Genomic DNA, 20,549 nt, shown 5'->3' with positions numbered 1-20,549 from the left:
TTCACACAGCGCTAAAAAAAACAGATGCGTAAACGCGTCAAAAATGCTAGCGTTTTTGCAAAGCACTTGTTAAAGTAGAGGCGTTTTTTACGGGTTTTTTGGGCCGTGTAAGCAGGACTCCCATAATTGACCCGATGCTTCTTTTTTTTACACGACGTGTCTTTTAAACACGCGTGCGTAAAAAAAAATGCGTCGTATGCACTGCAATGCATTTTTTCATTGATGTCAATGGGATGCTTAAAGCATGCATTTGACGCTTTTTGAGCATGTAAAGCACGGCAAAAATGCGTCAAATAAACGCTGTGTGAATAAGGCCTTATATTTTAATCCACCCATGCATACCATGGTATCAAAATATAGCCGCATGCTCCATCAGATGCCAAATATCAGACTAATTTCAGTGTTTCTAGGGGAAGACAATCCTTTATATTCACCCAGCAGTTTTTGTCAAGCAGAAAAAAAAAAGCATTTTTTTTTTTAGGCTGGATTTACACACGCGTATTTCTTGCAGATTTTGATGCAGATTTTTGAGCCAAAGCCAGAAGTGGTTTCAAAAGGAATGTATAATATAAAAAGGAAGAACTTCTCCACTTCTGGTTTTGGCTCAAAAATCTGAAACAAATACGCGATGTGTAAATCAACCCTTAGGCCTTATTTACACGAACGTGTTAAACGTCCGTGAGACGGCCGTTGAAACAGCGGCCGTCCCACGGACCTATGTAATTCAATGTGGCCGTTCACACAGCCGTTGTTTCAACGGACCGTGTGAAGGGTCAGTGCGAAAATAGGACATGTCCGTTCTTTTCACGCATCACGCATCCCTCCATGGACTCTCAACTATGGGGGATGCGTGACATTGCGTGACTGCAGTTTTTCATGTCAGAGATGCGCAGCGCTCGTGTAAATAAGGCCTTAGGCTTGTTTTTCATTGGAAACATTATTCATCTGTGAAATCTGATAGCTTTTTTATTTTATTTTTTTAATAAAAAACAAAATACAAAAAAAAGTGGCTTAAAAAAACATGCATTTTCTTTTGCCTCCAATCAATTTCTATGAATGTTCAAGAGCAGAATCTACCCCAAAGAGAGAGGGTTTTTTTTCAACTCCTCGGATTCTTATTGAAATCAATAGGGGGCAGGTTTAAGGCGTTTACATTGATTCAGACAGGAATACGTGTCAAAATCTGCGTAAAAAATGTTGTGTGAACATACTCTTTAAATGGAAGCTCAAATGAAACTAGATGGCCCACAATGCAATGCGCAATACAGTTCTTTGTCGTGAATATTACAAGCCGAATTGCATGGAATGAGGACTAAAAGGATATGTGCACTTTTGAAATTATATTGTAAATCTGTCCTGTGATGATACGGAGATGACTGCTGGCCCTGGCTAAGTATACACAGTACAAGATGAAGGGTGTGTTCACATCAGCGTTCGGTTTCCATTGATGGGTTCCGTCGGACCTTCCGTCGGCGGAACCCATCTACGGAAAGGCATACGGAAACCATAGCTTTAGTTTGCATCACCATTGATTTCAATGGTAATGCTTTTGTTGCAAATGGTTTCCGTTCCGTAAGTTGTTTTTTTTGGCGGAACCAATAGCGCAGTCGACTGCGCTACTGATTCCGCCCAAAAAAAACTGAAACCTTACAGAACTAAATACACGCCGCGTGAACAGGGCCTAACCATCTGGGAAGATGAAGCATTCCTCAGGCCCTGTTCACACTGAGTTTTTTTGCCGCGGCAAAAAAACGTCCGAAATTGACTCCCATTAATTTCAGTGGGAGGTGGAGGAGTTTTTTTCCTGCAAGCAAAAAAAAAACAAAAACCGCTTGCGGGAAAAAGAAGCGACATGCCCTATCTTGAGGCGTTTTCCATCTCAAAAACACGATTGAAATCAATGGGACAGAAATAAGCAAGTTTCTTAGGCGTTTATTTGCCGCGTTTTTCGAAAAAAATGCTCTCGTTTTTTCTCCTTTGTGCGTAGAAGAAAAAATGCGTTAAACGCAGAAAAAAAAAAATCGCATGAAAAATCGCGGCAAAAAACATAACCTCTTCAAATAAACCGGAGCCGATTTTTCCAGGTAGAATTATCTATTGAATTAGGCCCTTACCCATACCCCCTGTTCACACAGAGTTTTTTGCAGGCAGAAAATTCTGTCTCAAAATTCTGTCTGGAAGTTTGAGGCAGGTTTTGACCATTGAGCGCCGCGAAGATTGTGGTTTTGCCCACACATAGGATATTTACTTCTTGCTAACTGTGACCTTACGCCATTTTAAAGTCTTTTTATACAAGAATAACTATTGTACATCAAGAATTATTATAATTGTGTAATCGAACAATGCTGTAGAAACAAATTTTCCTTCAAACCGGTCTCCGATATATCCACACAAGCTCCAATCAGTCAGTATTTAATTGTAGCAATGTAGTTGCAGTACTGACTATTGAATATACATGTGAAAGTGGTTACTGAAAAGCGTTTGGTTCTCAGCTACATAATTACTTCCATAACCACAATATTTCATACAAAAAATAAAAAAAATGTGAGGGAAAAGAGGTACACCGTACTTTAAGGGGTTGTACAGGATATAAAAAAAAAAGGTTGGCTGTTTTATTCTGAAACAACACCATACCTCAGCTACATGGAAGTGAATGGGGCTGAGCTGCAATACCACACACAACCTGTGGAAGATGTGGCATGGTTTTTGGAAGAAAGCAGCCGAGAGACCTAATACTTGTCAAAGTCGAGAATTTGCTACAATTGCATCCAGTCAAGGAAATCCTCTTTGAGCTAAATCTTTGCCCGGATAGTTTGCTACAATGTAGGTAAAATTTAGTGCAGACTGTTTAGCTGACAGATTGCCTAGACAGGATGCGAGTGTAGCAAACTCTCAATTTTCAGACACTGGATATAAACAAGACTGCTTACATTCACGGACATTAAAAAAAAAGATATTAAAAATGATGAAATGGTGGAATTAAAACACCTATAAGTTTAAGAACTTTTTATTATGCAATTATTTACTTCGACCCAATTTAAAGAGGCTCTGTCACCACAATATAAGTGCCCTATCTCCTACATAATCTGATAATGTAGAGAACAGCGGTGGTTTTTATTTTAAAAAAAGATCATTTTTGAGCAAGTTATGAGCAGTTTTAGATTTATGCTAATTAGTTTCTTAATAGACAGCTGGGCGTGTTTTTACTTTTTACCAACTGGGCGTTGTACAGAGAAGTGTATGACGCTGACCAATCAGTGACTAATCAGTGTCCTGCACTTCTCATTGTTAAAGTATGATTGTGCAGTGGAAGAAGCCGGGCTGGAACAATGAGAAGTGTATGACGCTGATTGGTCGCTGATTAGTCAGCGTCATACACTTCTCTGTACAACGCCCAGTTGGTAAAAAGTAAAAACACGCCCAGTTGTCTATTAAAGAGAACCTTTCACCCCCCCCCCCCATATATGTGCAGCTGAATGCAGCATGTAATGGGGAGGTCTGCACAAACTCTGGGGCACTTTACATTTATTTTCTACCTCCCACCGTTATTTAGATATCGGTGCCGTTATATTTGGCGCCCAATATTTAAATAACCCCCTGAACAGTCAACAGAGCGTGTACTGTCAAGGGGGTGTGTTGCTCTGGCTGTGACACTGTCCAATCAGATATGGACAGTGCCACAGCATGAGAGTGTGCGCGATTGCATTCTTTTCACCCGAACAGGCAAGGGGGCGTCACGAGCTGTGGAGAGGAGAGCACGCATGCCCGCTCTCATCACTTCAGCTCTTGTGAGATCAGTCTTGTACTTTGTCTGCCGAACTGGCAAGGGGGCATGTCACTGTCCGCAGCAGAGACACGCCCATATCTGATTGGACAGTGTCACAGCCATAGTAACACACCCCCTTGCCAGTACACGCCCCATTGACTGTTCAGGGGGTTATTTAAATATCGGGTGCCAAATATAACGGCACCGATATCTAATTAACGGAGGGAGGGAGAAAAATTTAAAGTGCCCCAGGGTTTGTGCAGCCCTCCCCATTACATGCTGCACTCAGCTTCACAAGTATGGGGAGGTGAAAGGTTCTCTTTAAGAAGCAAAATTAGCATAAATCTAAAATTGCTCATAACTTGCTAAAAAATGATCGTTTTTCAAAATAAAAATCACTGCTGTTATCTACATTACGGCGCCGATCGGACTATGCAGGAGATAGGGCATTTATAATCTGGTGACAGAGCCTCTTTAAATTTCAGAGGATGACACCATGCATATACACGGAATGGCCACTTTATTAGGGACACCCATCTTGTAGCGCATGGGTCTTCCTTTGGCCTTCAGAACTGCAGCAGTACGTCATGGTGAAGATTCTACTAGGTGTTGAAATTGTTCTTACATGAATATTGGCCCATGCGGACAAGATAGCTTCTCGCTGTTGCTGCAAATTAGATGGAGATACGGACATACTCTGAACAGCACGTTCTACCTTGTCCCAGAGATGCTCTATAGGATTAAGATCTGGGGACTATGAAGGCCAAGAAAAACTCTCTGGCATGTTCCTGGAACCAATCCATTACCGTTGTGGCATGGGTGCATTGTACTGTTGAAAGTGACCTTCTGCTATAGAGTAAACAGCGGCCATGAAAGGATAAACTTGGTCAGCCACAATGCTTAGGTAAGGCCTACTGTCTATTCACAGGTATCAAAGGACCCAGGGTGTGCCAAGAGAACATTCTCCACAGCATTAATCCAAAAAACTTGCTCAATTGATTTTATGTTGCACTCCGAGGTCACGTGTCTAATTTTCATACAGGAATGCTCCAGTCGTGATAGAGCAGGTGTATCTAATAAAGTGTTCATTCAGTGTATATACTTGCATCTAGCATACCTAACCGATCTCCAGGAACTCAGACATACTTGCGATTGGTACTACGGTACACGTCTTTTCATATTGGATCAACTTGTAATTTTAGTTTAGAATATCGAGAATATCGATAAAGAATTACACTTTAAAAAAACCACATGGGAATGTGGGGGATCACTTATAAGAATGCTCTACGTTGCCCGAGGCCGCATAGTCAAGATTGTGGACAGAGATTAGCTGTTGGCATAGACGTCCATGTGAATGTTGCATTTGTAAAAAACTGTGTAATATAAAAAGTGTGCAATTTCCATGAATACTACAAAGTAAAACTGTATAAAGATTACTTAAATAGACCACCTATAGACAATTCCAGGGGTAATACTAATTTATGTAGTCCTACGTACTGTAACAGAACAAACTTCAGTCCAGCGGACTCTTAAAGGGGTGGTCTTGTTTAGAAAACGACATTTATTAGAGGGTGGTAACTCATTCGGGGCCTCCATCAATTAGCCAGAGTGGAGTGGCAACAAATAACATCTCTCGGTCTGGAAAACCTAGCCTGTCCACCGATTTGAGGTACAGCCCTTGATGCAATGCTTCATTTCCCCTCTGGTGGTGCTGCAGAATACTCGCTGCCATGTACCCCTGCAGATGATTATTGAAGGTCCCGGCAGTTAGCTTATCCTTGGGGAACTCTTCCAACAACGAATTGTCCAAAGTGGACAACCCTTTAACTACTTATGAGGAAATACAAAAACAATTTAGGACTGGAGAGAATAAACAACTCCACCAATAAATAAAACCACACTTATGAGAAAGCGGTGGAAAACATAATTCGCACAGCTTTCCAGACTGCAAGAACCGAGACCAATGATATCAAAACTTACTAAAAATCCAAAGCCAAAAGAGCTGGACGTTCACAATTAAAACAAGAAGGAATGACATACCCTTCGGGCATTGATTTCTGCCTGTGGTGGGAGCCTCCACTTGAGCCGGTATCACTGGAGGTAGAAAGATTGCTAGGAGAAATACGGCACTGCTGGGATCGTCCAATAGCGGCAGATGAAACAGATACATATACCTCTGATGCCGGAGACAGCCTTATTCAAACCAGATAAAATATATTTATTGGACAGAGTATGAGATGCCGAATTGTTAGCATTGTGGAAGTTAGTAAAGGGAGTTAAATGGAAGTTGATCCAAAATGAAAGTAGTAGTACAATTGTCATATATGATGCAGCCTGGTAAGTAATAGGGGTTAAGCCTGTCCTGGAACTTTTGCTTATGTTAATACGTTTCTATATCAGATTCCAGAGAAAAGTATCACTTAGAACATTAGTAAAATACAAACAAAACAAAAATGGTTTATGTAACTATTTCTTAGTAGAGACGGTTTCTGCAATTTCCACATGCCAATATATAAACCCACTATGATTAAACATCAAAGACCGAGTGTGTAGTTGCATTCTCCCTTCATTAATTTTAATACCCGAGACATTTATCTTACCTCTTGCTCTCCAGTGGACGACCGTCACTGGAAATACTCCGTGGAATGTTTGCGGAACGTTCCGGCGTTTGCATCTTCCCATCTCCTTTAACAGAAGACACTCTCGATGATACCGGACTCTGAAGCTGAGAAGGGACTTGTCTCAGTTGGGCGGCCTCTCCTTTGGCTGCGTTTCGCTGCCATTTGTTGTTGTTTCTGAATGGAAACTTCAGCTCATATGGTATGCCCTCGTTCATTTTATACTCGACAGTTGGCATGCGGTAGGTTTCTGAGCAACCTCTAAAGGAGAAGAGTTTATAGTAGTTAGAAGCCAACTATGGGAGTAAATGTGTTAATAGACAAGCAATCAGGAATTATTACAACAAAACACAGACCGGAGGGGAGCGCTCCTCCCTTAGTCAGCTCTCATGGCAAATGAGCAGTACCCGAAATATGCAAGGAGTAGACTGGTGTTACAATGATAATGCTACACACGGTCTTTACCTTCATGAGTATCTGAAGAGAGAAAAACATACACAGCGCCACATGGTGCAAGATAAACCTTAAAGGATAGGGTACTGACAAGTAAAGATAGGTGATAGTGCTCACCATAAAAGCTAGTACTGGCAGGTACAGCTTAATGTAAAGGTCTGTTAGATGAAGCCAGGTTGCAGCTTTCCGTATCCAGGTACCGGCATCAATGTGATTGAGCCGCAGGAGAGTAAGGGTAGTATATTTCAGTGAAATATATATATAAAAAACTGGATATTTATTGGAGAGCGCTACTTGATATGAAGAAAAGGAAGATGAGTAATCATGAGTTGATTTATTATGCAACGCGTTTCAACGCAGGACATGCGTCTTCGTCAGGCAAAGAAATCGGTATAACAGAGCAGCACAGTGTACAGTTTAAATACACAAAGGAAGATGGGGAGGGGTTAAAAAAACCGCCAAAAAACACATAGTAATCAAGTAAATAAGACCAGGTGTGTCTGACAGCATTAGGTACATATTCACAGTTAAAAAACATTGGATGCGTTTAAAAAAGTACATACATAGGGGTATATATGGATCAACAGCAGAGATAGAAACATAAAAACAGTCCCAACAAAGTGGAACAGAGTATTTAAGGAACAGATGATGAGCGGATGTAGAAGACAAAACGGGGAGGGTAGTAGACCATCTGGTCATCTGGTCTACTACCCTCCCCGTTTTGTCTTCTACATCCGCTCATCATCTGTTCCTTCAATACTCTGTTCCACTTTGTTGGGACTGTTTTTATGTTTCTATCTCTGCTGTTGATCCATATATACCCCTATGTATGTACTTTTTTAAACGCATCCAATCTTTTTTAACTGTGAATATGTACCTAATGCTGTCAGACACACCTGGTCTTATTTACTTTCTTGATTACTATGTGTTTTTTGGCGGTTTTTTTTAACCCCTCCCCATCTTCCTTTGTGTATTTAAACTGTACACTGTGCTGCTCTGTTATACCGATTTCTTTGCCTGACGAAGACGCATGTCCTGCGTTGAAACGCGTTGCATAATAAATCAACTCATGATTACTCATCTGCCTTTTCTTCATATCAAGTAGCGCTCTCCAATAAATATCCAGTTTTTTATATATATATATTTCACTGAAATATACTACCCTTTACCTTCATGAGGACAGTCCCTTGTTAAAATGAAGCTGATGCAGCGAACAAATGGTCTGGCTTCTCTCACCCCCCCAGCGATTAGCCGTTCTCTTTTTGGGAAAGCCAAGTCTAGGCAGGGGAACTGTAGCATTACATGACCGCCATTTAAATAAATAGCCGCCCATGTAATGCATGGATGAGCCAGGTCTGCTAGAGTGGCTCCTTATTCTGGCACATAAAGGGGAGGCAGGCGAACAGGACACCGCCTATTTTGTCTATATGGCCGAGTAGGACATATGGACAGGGTTTAATGGTCAATTTAAAAAAAAAAATAATTTATGTCCGTTTTGTGGAGTCACTGCATTAATAAGTCTCCCCCAATGCATCATAGCCTCACCAGCCCCTCTTGTCCGTGGGCTGTGTCTAGTATTGCAGCTCTGCCCTATTTAACAGACCATACACAAAATTGGTGCGGTTTCTGAGAGACAAAAAAATAAATAAAAAATTTAGGTCATAATCTCCAACCACCCCTTTAGGATTATAATCGGATTAGAACATCTTTGTGGGGATGACACCGTTACTTTTTGGCACTGTCCTAACACATGATATCTGGGGGGAGACTTAAAGAGGCTCTGTCACCAGATTTTGCAACCCCTATCTGCTATTGCAGCAGATCGGCGCTGCAATGTAGATTACAATAACGTTTTTATTTTTTAAAAACGAGCATTTTTGGCCAAGTTATGACCATTTTCGTATTTATGCAAATGAGGCTTGCAAAAGTACAACTGGGCGTGTTGAAAAGTAAAAGTACAACTGGGCGTGTATTATGTGCGTACATCGGGGCGTGTTTACTACTTTTACTAGCTGGGCGTTGTGTATAGAAGTATCATCCACTTCTCTTCACAACGCACAGCTTCTGGCAGTGCAGACACAGCCGTGTTCTCCAGAGATCACGCTGTGTCGTCACTCACAGGTCCTGCATCGTGTCAGACGAGCGAGGACACATCGACACCAGAGGCTACAGATGATTCTGCAGCAGCATCGACGTTTGCAGGTAAGTCGATGTAGCTACTTACCTGCAAACGCCGATGCTGCTGCAGAATCAACTGTAGCCTCTGGTGCCGACACGATGCAGGACCTGTGAGTGACGTCACAGATCTGCAATGCCAGAAGCTGGGCGTTCTGAAGAGAAGTGGATGATACTTCTCATCAGAAAGCCCAGCTAGTAAAAGTAGTAAACACGCCCCGATGTACGCACATAATACACGCCCAGTTGTACTTTTACTTTTCAACACGCCCAATTGTACTTTTGCAAGCCTCATTTGCATAAATACGAAAATGGTCATAACTTGGCCAAAAATGCTCGTTTTTTAAAAATAAAAACGTTACTGTAATCTACATTGCAGCGCCGATCTGCTGCAATAGCAGATAGGGGTTGCAAAATCTGGTGACAGCCTCTTTAAATATCAGTTCATATTTTATTTCCACATCTTTTACAACTTACTCTTTAAAAAAAGAAATAAAAACCTTTGCACTGCAGAACTGCCCCTCCCCCAATTATGCTGCTGGGTAATAAGGGGAATTCATCAAAATGTTTCAAGAGCCTGATTCTACGCTCAAAGGAACATCTACACCTTCTAATAATGCACCGAGCTGATGTTTCCTTCTCAAGCACAACACCTCAGAGAGTCATTTCAGAGTTCTGAAAATTCTGAAAAAAATGTCCTCAGAGGTTATGTAATAACCTAGATAGATTATTCCTACAGCCGGCCCACTAGCAAAGCCCACAAACCAAGCAGCAAGTTAAATATTAAACTGCCATGAATGTAAACGACTCACAAGAACAAACTGAAAAGTGGTATTAGGTTCTATATTAATAAAGTCTCCTTTTAGGGTCTGGTCGTTTAGTCAGTTGAGAACCGCTCACTGTATCTATCTCTATCTATCAGCAAGCTTAAACCCATGTCATATATATAATATATATATATATATATCTCACAGGTTTAAGCTTCCAGGGACTATAAAGAGAAGACAGAAATGATTTTTCACCGCTTCTGTCTTCTCTGTACTCACATACATCTCACTCAATAAGCGCTGTGCATAGAATAAAAGCTACTATTAGTCCCTGTGGCTATGTGACTGGTCACATGATCGCCGGAACGCCAGTAGTAGGAGGCTGCTGATAGGGCTGTGCTAGATCTAGTTAGACCCACGATCCTGTTCACACTGAGCTTTTTGTCTCTGTTCCGTAAGGTTTTTTTTGGCGGAACCAATAGCGCAGTGGACTGCGCTACGGATTCTGCCAAAAAAAACTGAAGCATTACAGAACTAAATACACGCCGTGTGAACAGGGCCTAACCATCTGGGAAGATAAAGCATTCCTTAGACCCTGTTCACACAGAGTTTTTTTCCGTGGCAAGAAACAGCCAAAATTTCATCTCATTAATTTCAATGGTGGAGGTGTTCTTTTCCGCTCGCGGGAAAAAGAAGCGGCATGTCCTATCTTGAGGCTTTTTCTGCCTCAAAAACACCATTGAAATCAATGGGAGACAGAAAAAAAGCTGTGAAAGGCCGCAGTGTTTTTGACGCTTTTTTTGGCAAAACCGATTGTTTTTTTCCTTTGCCTGTTGAAGAGGTTAAAAAAAGCATAAAAAAACCGCCTGTGGTGCAAAACCATTTTAAAAAAACGGAGCTGATTTTTCCTGGCACAATTTTCTGCCTGTAAAAAAACTCAGTGTGAACAGGGCCAAACCGTCACGATAGTCAATATAATAGAGCTGACTTTCCCTGTAACTGGGGCTGCTGAGGGTAACACTATAATTATTACCAGAAACAAATAGCTAAAATGTAAAAAGCATTATGTTTTACAATATTTTTTCAAACTAAAAGCCTAAAGATGCTAAAAAGCAAAAATGATGTGAATTGAAAAGATAAAAGAATCCTACATTGATACCGAAAAATACAAAGCAAAAACCATGTCGCTAACCCAACAAATAAAAATGTCTAAACGGTGCCTGGTCCTTAACTGGTTAATACTTTAATTAGAAAGACAAATTGTTTAACCCCTTAGTGACCACCAATACAACTTTTCACGGCGGTCACTAAGGGGCCTTAGGCTATGCCGTCGCCTTTTCACGGTGGCCCAGTCTAAGTCCTGCACGGGTTTACTTAGATCGCGGCCGTTTAACCCGTTAAATGCCGCAGTCTATACCAACCGCGGCATTTAAATCATTTGCAGAGGGAGTGAGCTCCCTCTGTCATCCATCGGTGACCCGCAAATGAGATCGCGGGCCCCCGATTGGGTGCCATGGCAGACGGGGGCCTGATAAAGGCCCCCGGATCTGCCCTGGGCATATGCCTATTAGGACGCGCCAGAGGCACGTCCGAATAGATTGCCTGTCAGATTAACACTGAAAGACAATAATGCTTTGATATACTAAGTAATAGTAGCCCTAGTGGGACTAATAAAATAAGTAATAAGGGTGAAATAAAGATTACAGTAAAATAATAAATAAAACCATTTTTTCCATACAAAGTGGTATTATTTAGTAAAAGTGTAAAAAGAAATAAAACTACACATATATGGTATCGCCGCAACCATAATGACCCAAACAATAAAGTTAATATGGAATTTAAACCGCAAGGTGATCATCGTAAAAAAAAACGCAAAAGACAATGCGAAATTGCTATTTTTTTCCATTGCCCCCCAAAAAAGTCATAATAAAAGTTAATCAATAAGTTCCACATACCCCAAAACAGTACCAATCAAAACTACGTCTCGCCCCGCAAAAAACAATATCATTACATTGACGGAAAAATAAAAAAAATTACGGCTCTTGGAAAGAGGTGATGCAAACATAAATAATTTTAGTTCAAGTGTTTTTATTGTGCAAAAGTAGTAAAACATAAAAAACCTCTACATATGTGGTATTGCCGTAATCATACGACCCGTAGAATAAAGGTAACGTGTTATTTACGTCGCACAGTGAAATTAGGCTGGTCACTAAGGGGTTATGAGTCGACCTGAAAAGAATAATATACACATGTCATTAACACACATAATGGGCCTGATTTATTCTGACTCGTACAGATCGGATATATTTATTTCCGTCTTGTTTGACAATAATGAGTCATTTTTTTCACATGGAAAATGTTCTTCCCAACATAAAGCCATAGACGCTACCTTATCAGATAAGTGGTAAGAAGCATTACCGGACGCGAGATATATCAATAAAACTCAAAAAAACATTTAAGTAAAATCTTCTATAATTTTCCAAAATTGTGCAGCCTGCTGAGAATTACCGGAGGGAATATATTAAAAAGGTTTACGCCAGTTGCCATAGATGCGCTAAACTATGTAACTTTGTACTTTTCTTGCCACTTCCTGAAAATAGAGGAAAGGGTGCGGGGCTTAGTAGTAGGGACGAGGCCTTCGTTGAAATGACAAACTTATTATAATTTCCACCAGAAAATTGGCATAAATCATACTGAAAATCTACGCCACCTCCTAAGCCCGTGGGGCATAGCAAATTCTGCCTTACCCTCACCCCCGATCAGACCACCCCATCCCCCTTTATTAGACACACCAAAAAAAAAAAAAGTTTATCTATCTATCTATCTATCTATATATATAGGTCCTTTACATCTCTCTCCTTATGCTGCAGCGAATTCAACATACTGAGGCCGTGCAGCGTCAGTACCTATGCGTCACAACATCATCAGTGCGTCACATAGGCACTGAAACTATGTGATAAAGGGGTTGATAAGGCGCGGTCAGAAAACTACAATTGTGGCGCATGGGCAGCAGAAAGAGGTGTCATTTTTATTAAGAGATGTTTGCCTCTTCATAAATATGTTGCATCCTACTCCAGCGAATTGGTAATGAAGACAGGAATACGTCACGCCAGTCTTAATAAATCTGCCCCATTGTGTGGTTGTCGTTGCCATGTAGCACCGGCTTGCAGGTCTTTCAATTATTGACAGAACAGGTAATACGAGAAAGTTAAAATAGTTGACTAGTTGATTTAACAAATCTAACATTCCTTATTAAAAAAAAAAATGAAATGAAGTCCACAGTTCTACATTTACAAGGAGTGTCATAATCAGGTCATTGTAGATTGTGATCATATTATATCCCTTTTAATGCTGATATCACGCAGTGAAATAATACATTGCAAATAGTACAATAAAGACAACTTTTGGTCACAGTAGTAAAAATAAATAATACCTGCGTGGAATGCCATCATCATGTGGAGGGATTATGACCACTTTAACCGTTACGGATGTTCTCAGGAGGTCGATCATCTGCTCATGGCTTAACGTGGCCACTGCAACTTTACAGATTTCAACCAGACGGCTTCCTTGTCTTAAGCCAGCCTGCCAAGCATAGCCATAAGGCTCCACTTCAGCAACTATCCCTTCGTAATTGACATGAAAGCCGAGCTGCCCCAAACCGTTTCTTCTCAATGTCATTTCCACTGACTCGCATCCTTTTGTGACAATCTGAAATTCAGTGGTTAATGGTTAAACAAATAGAAATTAAAAATAATTACATTTTCAAAAATGAAGATACAGCAATAATAGAGAAGCTGAATAAATGAAGACAGAAGGAAAGATGTAGAAGAGATCGACCTTAATTGAACTTATACTAGATCTTGGACACTGGTTTATGTCCACTGAGAAGACAAGTGTAAATGTCAAAATACCCTATAAAACACCCCTATTAACAGCTCTTTATGTAATGACTAACTAAAAATCTCTCCACTTAAAAACCTTGGTCTGTTATTGTTAAGGGTGTCTTCGTGACATTATACTACCGCAATACTTTACAGTTAGACCTTACTTCTAGCCTCTTGACAATTTCCTTTATGTCATCAGTATTGTGGCTGTAGCTTCTGATAAACACATATTCTCCTCGCTCGTAGAATACTTTAACAGTTGTGTTGTTAGTTGTCCATCCTATAACATCTCGACTCGAGCAGTTAAATATCACGCTTTTAGTTTCCTGGTCAATCAGAGCCAATATTTCATTTGAGATGCACAGGAGACATTCAACCTCCAAAGCATTGCTGAAGTCTTCAACCTGGACACACCAGACGATTGCCCCCGTGCTGTACAGTTCAGCCCATGAATATGGCTTTGCCTTTTCTTTCTTCTTTGTGGCCAATGAGATGAATGGAAACTTCCCAGATGAATCAATGGAGGTGTTGGTGACATTTTTTTCTGCGAGGTCTTTCAGGTACTCTTGGTGGGTTCTAGTAGCCATAGCTCGAAACTTCTCAGACTTGTGCGCAGCATTCTCTGCATTAATAACTTTGGCTAAGAGGAAGTCCCTAAACACTGTAGATTTAGGGAAGGTGAAACTTTTTGGGATTGGAGGGCCAAAAGCAGGAACATCCCTTGATCTTGTTACAGCAACACTGAAATATAAAAAGATGCATAATATGAACCCCAGTATGATTACATTATAAAATCAAGGTACAAGGAAGTCCCGTCAGTACTTCAGTAAAATCAGAAGCAGATCTAGAACACTGGTAATAGATAAGTAAAAAAAAAACAAAAAAAAAAACACTATAAAAAAAAAAAAAGCAATCAAGTCAATGGCTGCCTACGGCTCTGTTCACATCTGTGTTGTGGCAGATTCTTCACATGACAGAACTCATCGGCACGACTTATATTGGGGTCCGCTGGGGTGTTCATTGTTTTAATGGAAAAAATAGCATGGCATACAGCACTATTTTTATTGTCAAAAACAACAGAATCTGCCATGGAGGCTCCTGTCAGGGCCTCGGTCACAGATGTGAACTGAGACTTAGATAATTGCCATAATCCTGCCTACTGCACCATGCATAAATAACACAGTGCTCAGAAGTGTCAGACCTGGGGGAGTAATCTATTATGTAAAGATGTGGACTGGAGTGGGCTTGGCGTGACCTTTATTTAATAGAGACAGAGGCTGCTATTCGGGGGGATACCCCTCTATGACATCCATATTTCCTAATAGGACATATGGACAGGGCTTTAAACCTACTTTGTCGTTGAAGACCTGAGTAATTGGATGCAGATTGATTGCTAGAGAGGTGCTGTCTTGTGTGCCAGGAATTCACTGCCTGTCAGACTATTAAACATGACTCAGCTGTTTGTCTCCAATCTGAATTGGACTGTGCGGACAGTGGACGAGCAACCTGATAGTAGTGAAACCAATCTCCACAAAGGCCTTGAGCATTAATCCGATTTTCGTCACAGAAAAAAATACAGATTCTCTTTAACAAATTAGAAAGTCACAGAATTATATGATAAATGTATTTTAAATGCGAACGTTGACAAAACAATATGCAATGAATGTGGAGCGCAGATAAAAGAAAAGGCCTAAGGCGGGATTCACACGACCGGGTCGTTCCCGAGCCCGAGTGTCGGCCGGTAAAATCGGCCATTTTGCCCGGCCGGTTTGCATAAAGTTATGCATCCGTGCCGGGCCGGGCAGATCCGGACAGTGACATCAGCGGCAGCTCCTGAAGGGGAATCCCCATGTGTTCGGGGATTCCGCTTCAGGAGTTTCCCCTGATGTCACTGCCCAGATATGGACAGAGACATCAAGCGCTCTGTCCAGGAGCGGAATCCCCGAAAACACGGGGATTCCGCTCCTTTAAAGAGCTAAAGTGCGGCTAGCACATAGCAGAGCGGGGAGATACCTCCCCGCTCTGCTATAGTGGCGTCGCTGCAGTAGTAGCAGCCGCAGCAGCAGCAGCAGCTGCTGCTACTAGCGGCGCCATCTAAGGTGTCGCCGAGCCAGGGTGCTTTTAACAAGCAGGGGAAGGGAGCCAGCGCAGCGCTCCCTCCACCTGCTGTACACCCCGGTCCTGCAACACAGTGTACAGCGATGCCATTCGTCAGAATGGCATCAACTCCTCCTCCTCACATGCACTCTGCGCTGTGAGGAGGAGGAGATAGAGCGCAAGCGCCGGGAAACCCGGCCATCACTCGGAACACATTCCGGTGATGGCCGTGTAATACCCGGCCCCATAGACTTCTATGGGAGCCGGGCGGCCGGGTGCCCGGGCAAAGATAGAGCATGTCCTATTTTTTGACGGCCGGATTTCCCGGCCGTCAAAAAATCGGTCGTGTGAATAGCCCCATTAGGGGTCTATCACTCCTAATGCAGCCGGGTGCCGGCCGATTTATGAACGGCCGGCACCCGGACGGGAAACCCTGCCGTGTGAATGAGGCCTTAGGGCTCGTGCATACAGCTGAGCAATGTGCATGAGCCTGTACGGCATTTCGGAGGCTGTACTTATTTCTAGACGGGGGTAAACGACCTCCATATGCTGCCGAGGAGGCTCCCTTAAGTGCCATATGTATAGAGTTATTCTCCCCTACGGGAGAATAATTCTGTACATACAGAGTTTGATGAAGTACAGAATCTGATAAAAAAAATTTAATCTTTGTATGCCCCCATACTGTAGGACATCGGAGGCACATTGGAGGCCTCATGAACCTCTATGGAAGCCCTATTATGGTTCCATACCAAACCCGCATGCATGAGCAACATTAGTTGGTGGAATTACGAAGCGTGTTTATACGTCACATAAATAATTTATCTCAACAATATGACTAAGAATAAATATTTTCAATTCAGCAATCTGAAACGGTGATCTGTTATAAATCTACATAAAAAACAAACAATTAAACAAAAAAACGACAACATGTATAAATAATATGAAAGAAGAAGTAACGACTATATGTCACCTGATTACTTATGCTGGATCCGTGGAAAAAAAATTAACATGAAACTAATACTTCGTATATAATGTTTAGACACATTGGCATACAGATCCCATAACAGAAGAGGTCATGGTGCAATAGAAGTGCGTGCAAAAACACACAAACTCATAAAGTGTCATACAGAATGTCAATTATAAAAGGCAAACAGCATAAACTGCCCATTTCTAGGAGGCAATCAGATAGTCAGTATAGATTACACATCTGTCATGTTTCCTAGGGTTCTAGAAGGCATCAAATAGTTAAACAACTGTGCTCTATCAAGTGAACAGGCCATGACTGCCCTCACCGATTACTGCTATGTAAAGTGCCCGTGCTCTGGGCAATCATACCTGTAACAGACAGAGTCCGTGCATGGATTGTGCGCTCTTACGACCACGAAGACATGCTGAAAATGAGAGCGGATATTCTTGGGACTGAACGGCTGGGCTCCAGGCTCCTGAAACACTATTGTCACAATATCGTTTCCGATGTGCCGCTTCCTGAGCAGCTGTAATTAAAGAAAATCACAGCTTTACACATCCAAAAGAACGCGATAGATTGTACGCTAAAGTGCTCCTGAAAAATACACGCATATTGTTTGTGACAGATGCAGACAGATTGTCATCCTGATTTATGTGCATGTTTATGTATATACTCCTGTGTGATACAGATTGGAATTCCACATTTATAACGAACGAACCCCATAGAAGAGTGTTGCAGACACTAGCATTGCAAGTACAGATGTTTCCACCCGATAGGGCCCCCTTATTCATCCCCGACAAAAACACATTTGGATGTTAAAAGGCAGAAAAAATATTAAACAGTCATCGTGTTTTAACACATTATCATTCCAGCAATACACATTGTATTGTTTGTTGCATGATGATCATTTTCCTATACATATAAAAAGGACAGGACATGGAATATAATATACACTTTCTGCTTTATACAGACAAAAACAACAACAACCTTGTATTCTTGTCATTTAATTAAAAAAGGAGGAGGGGGGGGGCAACAAAAAAAAAAAAAATCTGTAATTTCGTTTTGTGAGCTGTTTATCTGCACACCAGGCGTAAAAACAATGGACCTGAACCCAGACGGTAAGAAACAGTGAATACGCTCAATCTTCCCAGACTGTGGCCCCTGACCTTTCTAATGCCTGGAGGTACAACAGTGCTTGTCCATAAACACAACCTCTGAAAACACGTTATATTAAATGAATAATGCATTTCCAATTTAACACTGAACGAACCCCCCCCCCCCCCCATCCTCCTCCACCAGCGGTAGATTCTATTTGTGAACATAAAGCAACCAGCAGGAATCCAGACTCGCGTTCCTATGGCAACGTGCGCTGCCAACCACTTACTGTAGCGCACTTGTAATTATTTCTCTTTGGAGCTGACGGTTTTAACTGCTGTGGGATCTGCATAATTACCTATAATATAGCATTACTTTATTGTCTCTTCTCTATTAGGATGTTCAGTATTGGAAATTAGAAATAGGAGTATCATGCACACAATCGCCACCTTTTACTGCACTCATTTTAACGCGTTCTTCCTTTTAAGTGGCGGTGCAATTACTTAGAGATCATTATATTCTCTATGTAACACTCTAATATAGTATCTCTCCATGTATACGTATTCCGCAGGACATCATATAGGTATCGGCACCTCAGTCCCCAGTGGGGCTCACAATCTTTTTTTCCTTTATTTAGACACACGTTCATTTCAATTTAATAACCAATTCACCTATTAGTATGATTTGGCGCATGAGCGGACACTGCTGTCGCTGGAGGAAACTGACACATACACAGATTTTCTCAATTAAAGGGGCAATCAGAAAGTGCAATCAGATACTTCAACGTCATATGTTACTCCTACCTGCGCTTTATTATACTTTCCGGTTTTTGTCGGTTCTTTATTAAACCCCACCAGATTGTAAATTAAAAAAATCCTCTGACAACCACATCCCACCCCCAATCCCATAGAGACCCATGAGATGAATTGCTCTCTTCCAGGCCTGCCTGACAATAGATAGCTATGTACATAGGGCTGGTTTAAAAGAAATGAATCCTCCAAAATTAGGCACCTCCTCTTTGGGCTCAATACCAGAAGAGGATGCTGAGAGTTGTAGTAATTCACCAGCTATCAGTAGTTTGTTACAATTTGGTCCCCAAGAACCTACAGCTGCTTTTTAGCTCTACTCCTTAAAGGGGGTGTCCAGAATGAGATAAATATGTCTGCTTTCTTCCAAAACCAGTGCCACACCTGTCCATGGGTTTGTTTCTCTAGCTTACCTACACTGTCTATTGGAGTCTATGTTAGTCTGAAACTCAATCCATCATTTAAGGCTGCTGTACTCCGTCTCCAAAGTGTATGAGCAAACAAAGAGGTTCTGTTTCCTTCCTCTCTCAGCTCTTTTACATAATGGACAGTAGGATAGAATACCTTGTTACAATGGTTCATTTTTGCAGGCATTTCTAAAGGGGAGTATGAAATTTACAATCATATACATGAAATATTAGCGCAGAAGAGTCTTGCTTATATAACCAGGAGTTTAACTTTCTAGGGATCACTTTTCTACAATGCTATTCTCAATTCAATTATGTCTGTTATTTGCAGTACCACTTTTCACCCACACCATAGTGTTATAGCGGACAGCTTTAAAAAAAAAAAAAAAAAGTAAATAAATTTAATTTAATTTATATATATATATATATATATATATATATATATATATATATATATATATATATATAAATGCTAGTGTTGATTTTTCTTGACGACAACTATATATTTTTTCCTCTTACATCAAAGATCCTTTTTTATTTTATGTGTGTGTGTATGTATATGTATGTGTGTGTATATATATATATATATATATACATACATACATACATACACATACACATATATATACATACACACACACACACACATATATATATATACACACACACACATATATATATATACATACACACACACACACACACACACACACATAAAAAAGGATCTTTAACGTAAGAGGAATAAAATATAGTTGTCCTCAAGAAAAAATCGACACTAACATTTTAATTCAGCTTAAATAGATCTACAACATATAAAATATAGACTCAACCCCTTCAACAGTGTCTCCTTAGGAGAATTTTTGCTGAATGCAAGAGAATGAAAAAAGGACTATAACAACGGTCTTTAGTGGCTGTGTCCACCTATGTAACATAAGATCTGTTAAAAATCTCCTACCGTTTTGTTTCTATAGCCCCTATCCTTCTGCCATACCCACTTTTCCATCTATCCCCTTCTACTTGCTAAGTATACCATATGGCCAATAGTAAGTGGACACCTGACATCACACCTTTATGAGCTTGTTGGACATCCCATTCCAAAAGCATAGTCGTTAATATGGGGTAGGTCCCACCTTTAGTGGCTTTAACAGCCTTGAATTTTCTGGGAAGGATTTCAACTAGATTTTTTCGGTGTGTCTGTTGGAATTTTTCGCCCATTCAGCTAAAAGAGCATTTGTGAGGTCTGGAATTGATGTTGGAGCAGAATTTCTGGCTCGCAATCGGCATTCCAATTCATCCCAGAGGTGTTCGATAGGATCCAGGTCATGGCTCTGTGCAGCCACTTGAGTTCCACCACACCTAACCATGTCCTTATTGACCTCGATTTGTGCCCAGGGGCACAGTCATAGTCATGTCGTAAGGACCTTCTCCAGACAGTTGCCACAAAGTTAAAAACATACAATTGTCCAAAACGTCTTTGTATGTTGTAGCATTAACATTACCCTTCATAAGGGCCT

General features: G+C 41.0%; 1 protein-coding gene across 5 annotated transcripts in view; it reads right to left on the bottom strand.

Annotated features, from left to right (window-relative positions):
• The window catches only part of SIPA1L1 (signal induced proliferation associated 1 like 1), a 233,883-nt gene that overhangs the window by 56,205 nt on the left and 157,129 nt on the right, over window positions 1-20,549 (bottom strand). For 4 of the 5 annotated variants that reach the window (XM_075844069.1, XM_075844064.1, XM_075844065.1 and 1 more), the window contains exons 7-11: window positions 17,096-17,253; window positions 13,828-14,404; window positions 13,213-13,487; window positions 6,367-6,645; window positions 5,807-5,959 (exon numbers count right to left, since the gene is read on the bottom strand). In XM_075844069.1, coding sequence (XP_075700184.1) covers window positions 5,807-5,959; window positions 6,367-6,645; window positions 13,213-13,487; window positions 13,828-14,404; window positions 17,096-17,253 — 1,442 coding nt within the window. The remainder of the gene's footprint in view (window positions 1-5,806; window positions 5,960-6,366; window positions 6,646-13,212; window positions 13,488-13,827; window positions 14,405-17,095; window positions 17,254-20,549) is intronic. The other variant, XM_075844066.1, reaches the window with a different exon arrangement.

This window comes from Rhinoderma darwinii, chromosome 12 (genome assembly GCF_050947455.1).
Source record: "Rhinoderma darwinii isolate aRhiDar2 chromosome 12, aRhiDar2.hap1, whole genome shotgun sequence".
NCBI classification, from domain to species: domain Eukaryota; kingdom Metazoa; phylum Chordata; class Amphibia; order Anura; family Rhinodermatidae; genus Rhinoderma; species Rhinoderma darwinii.
Note: the sequence above shows the minus strand (reverse complement) of the source record. Positions and strands in the feature narration are given on the sequence as shown.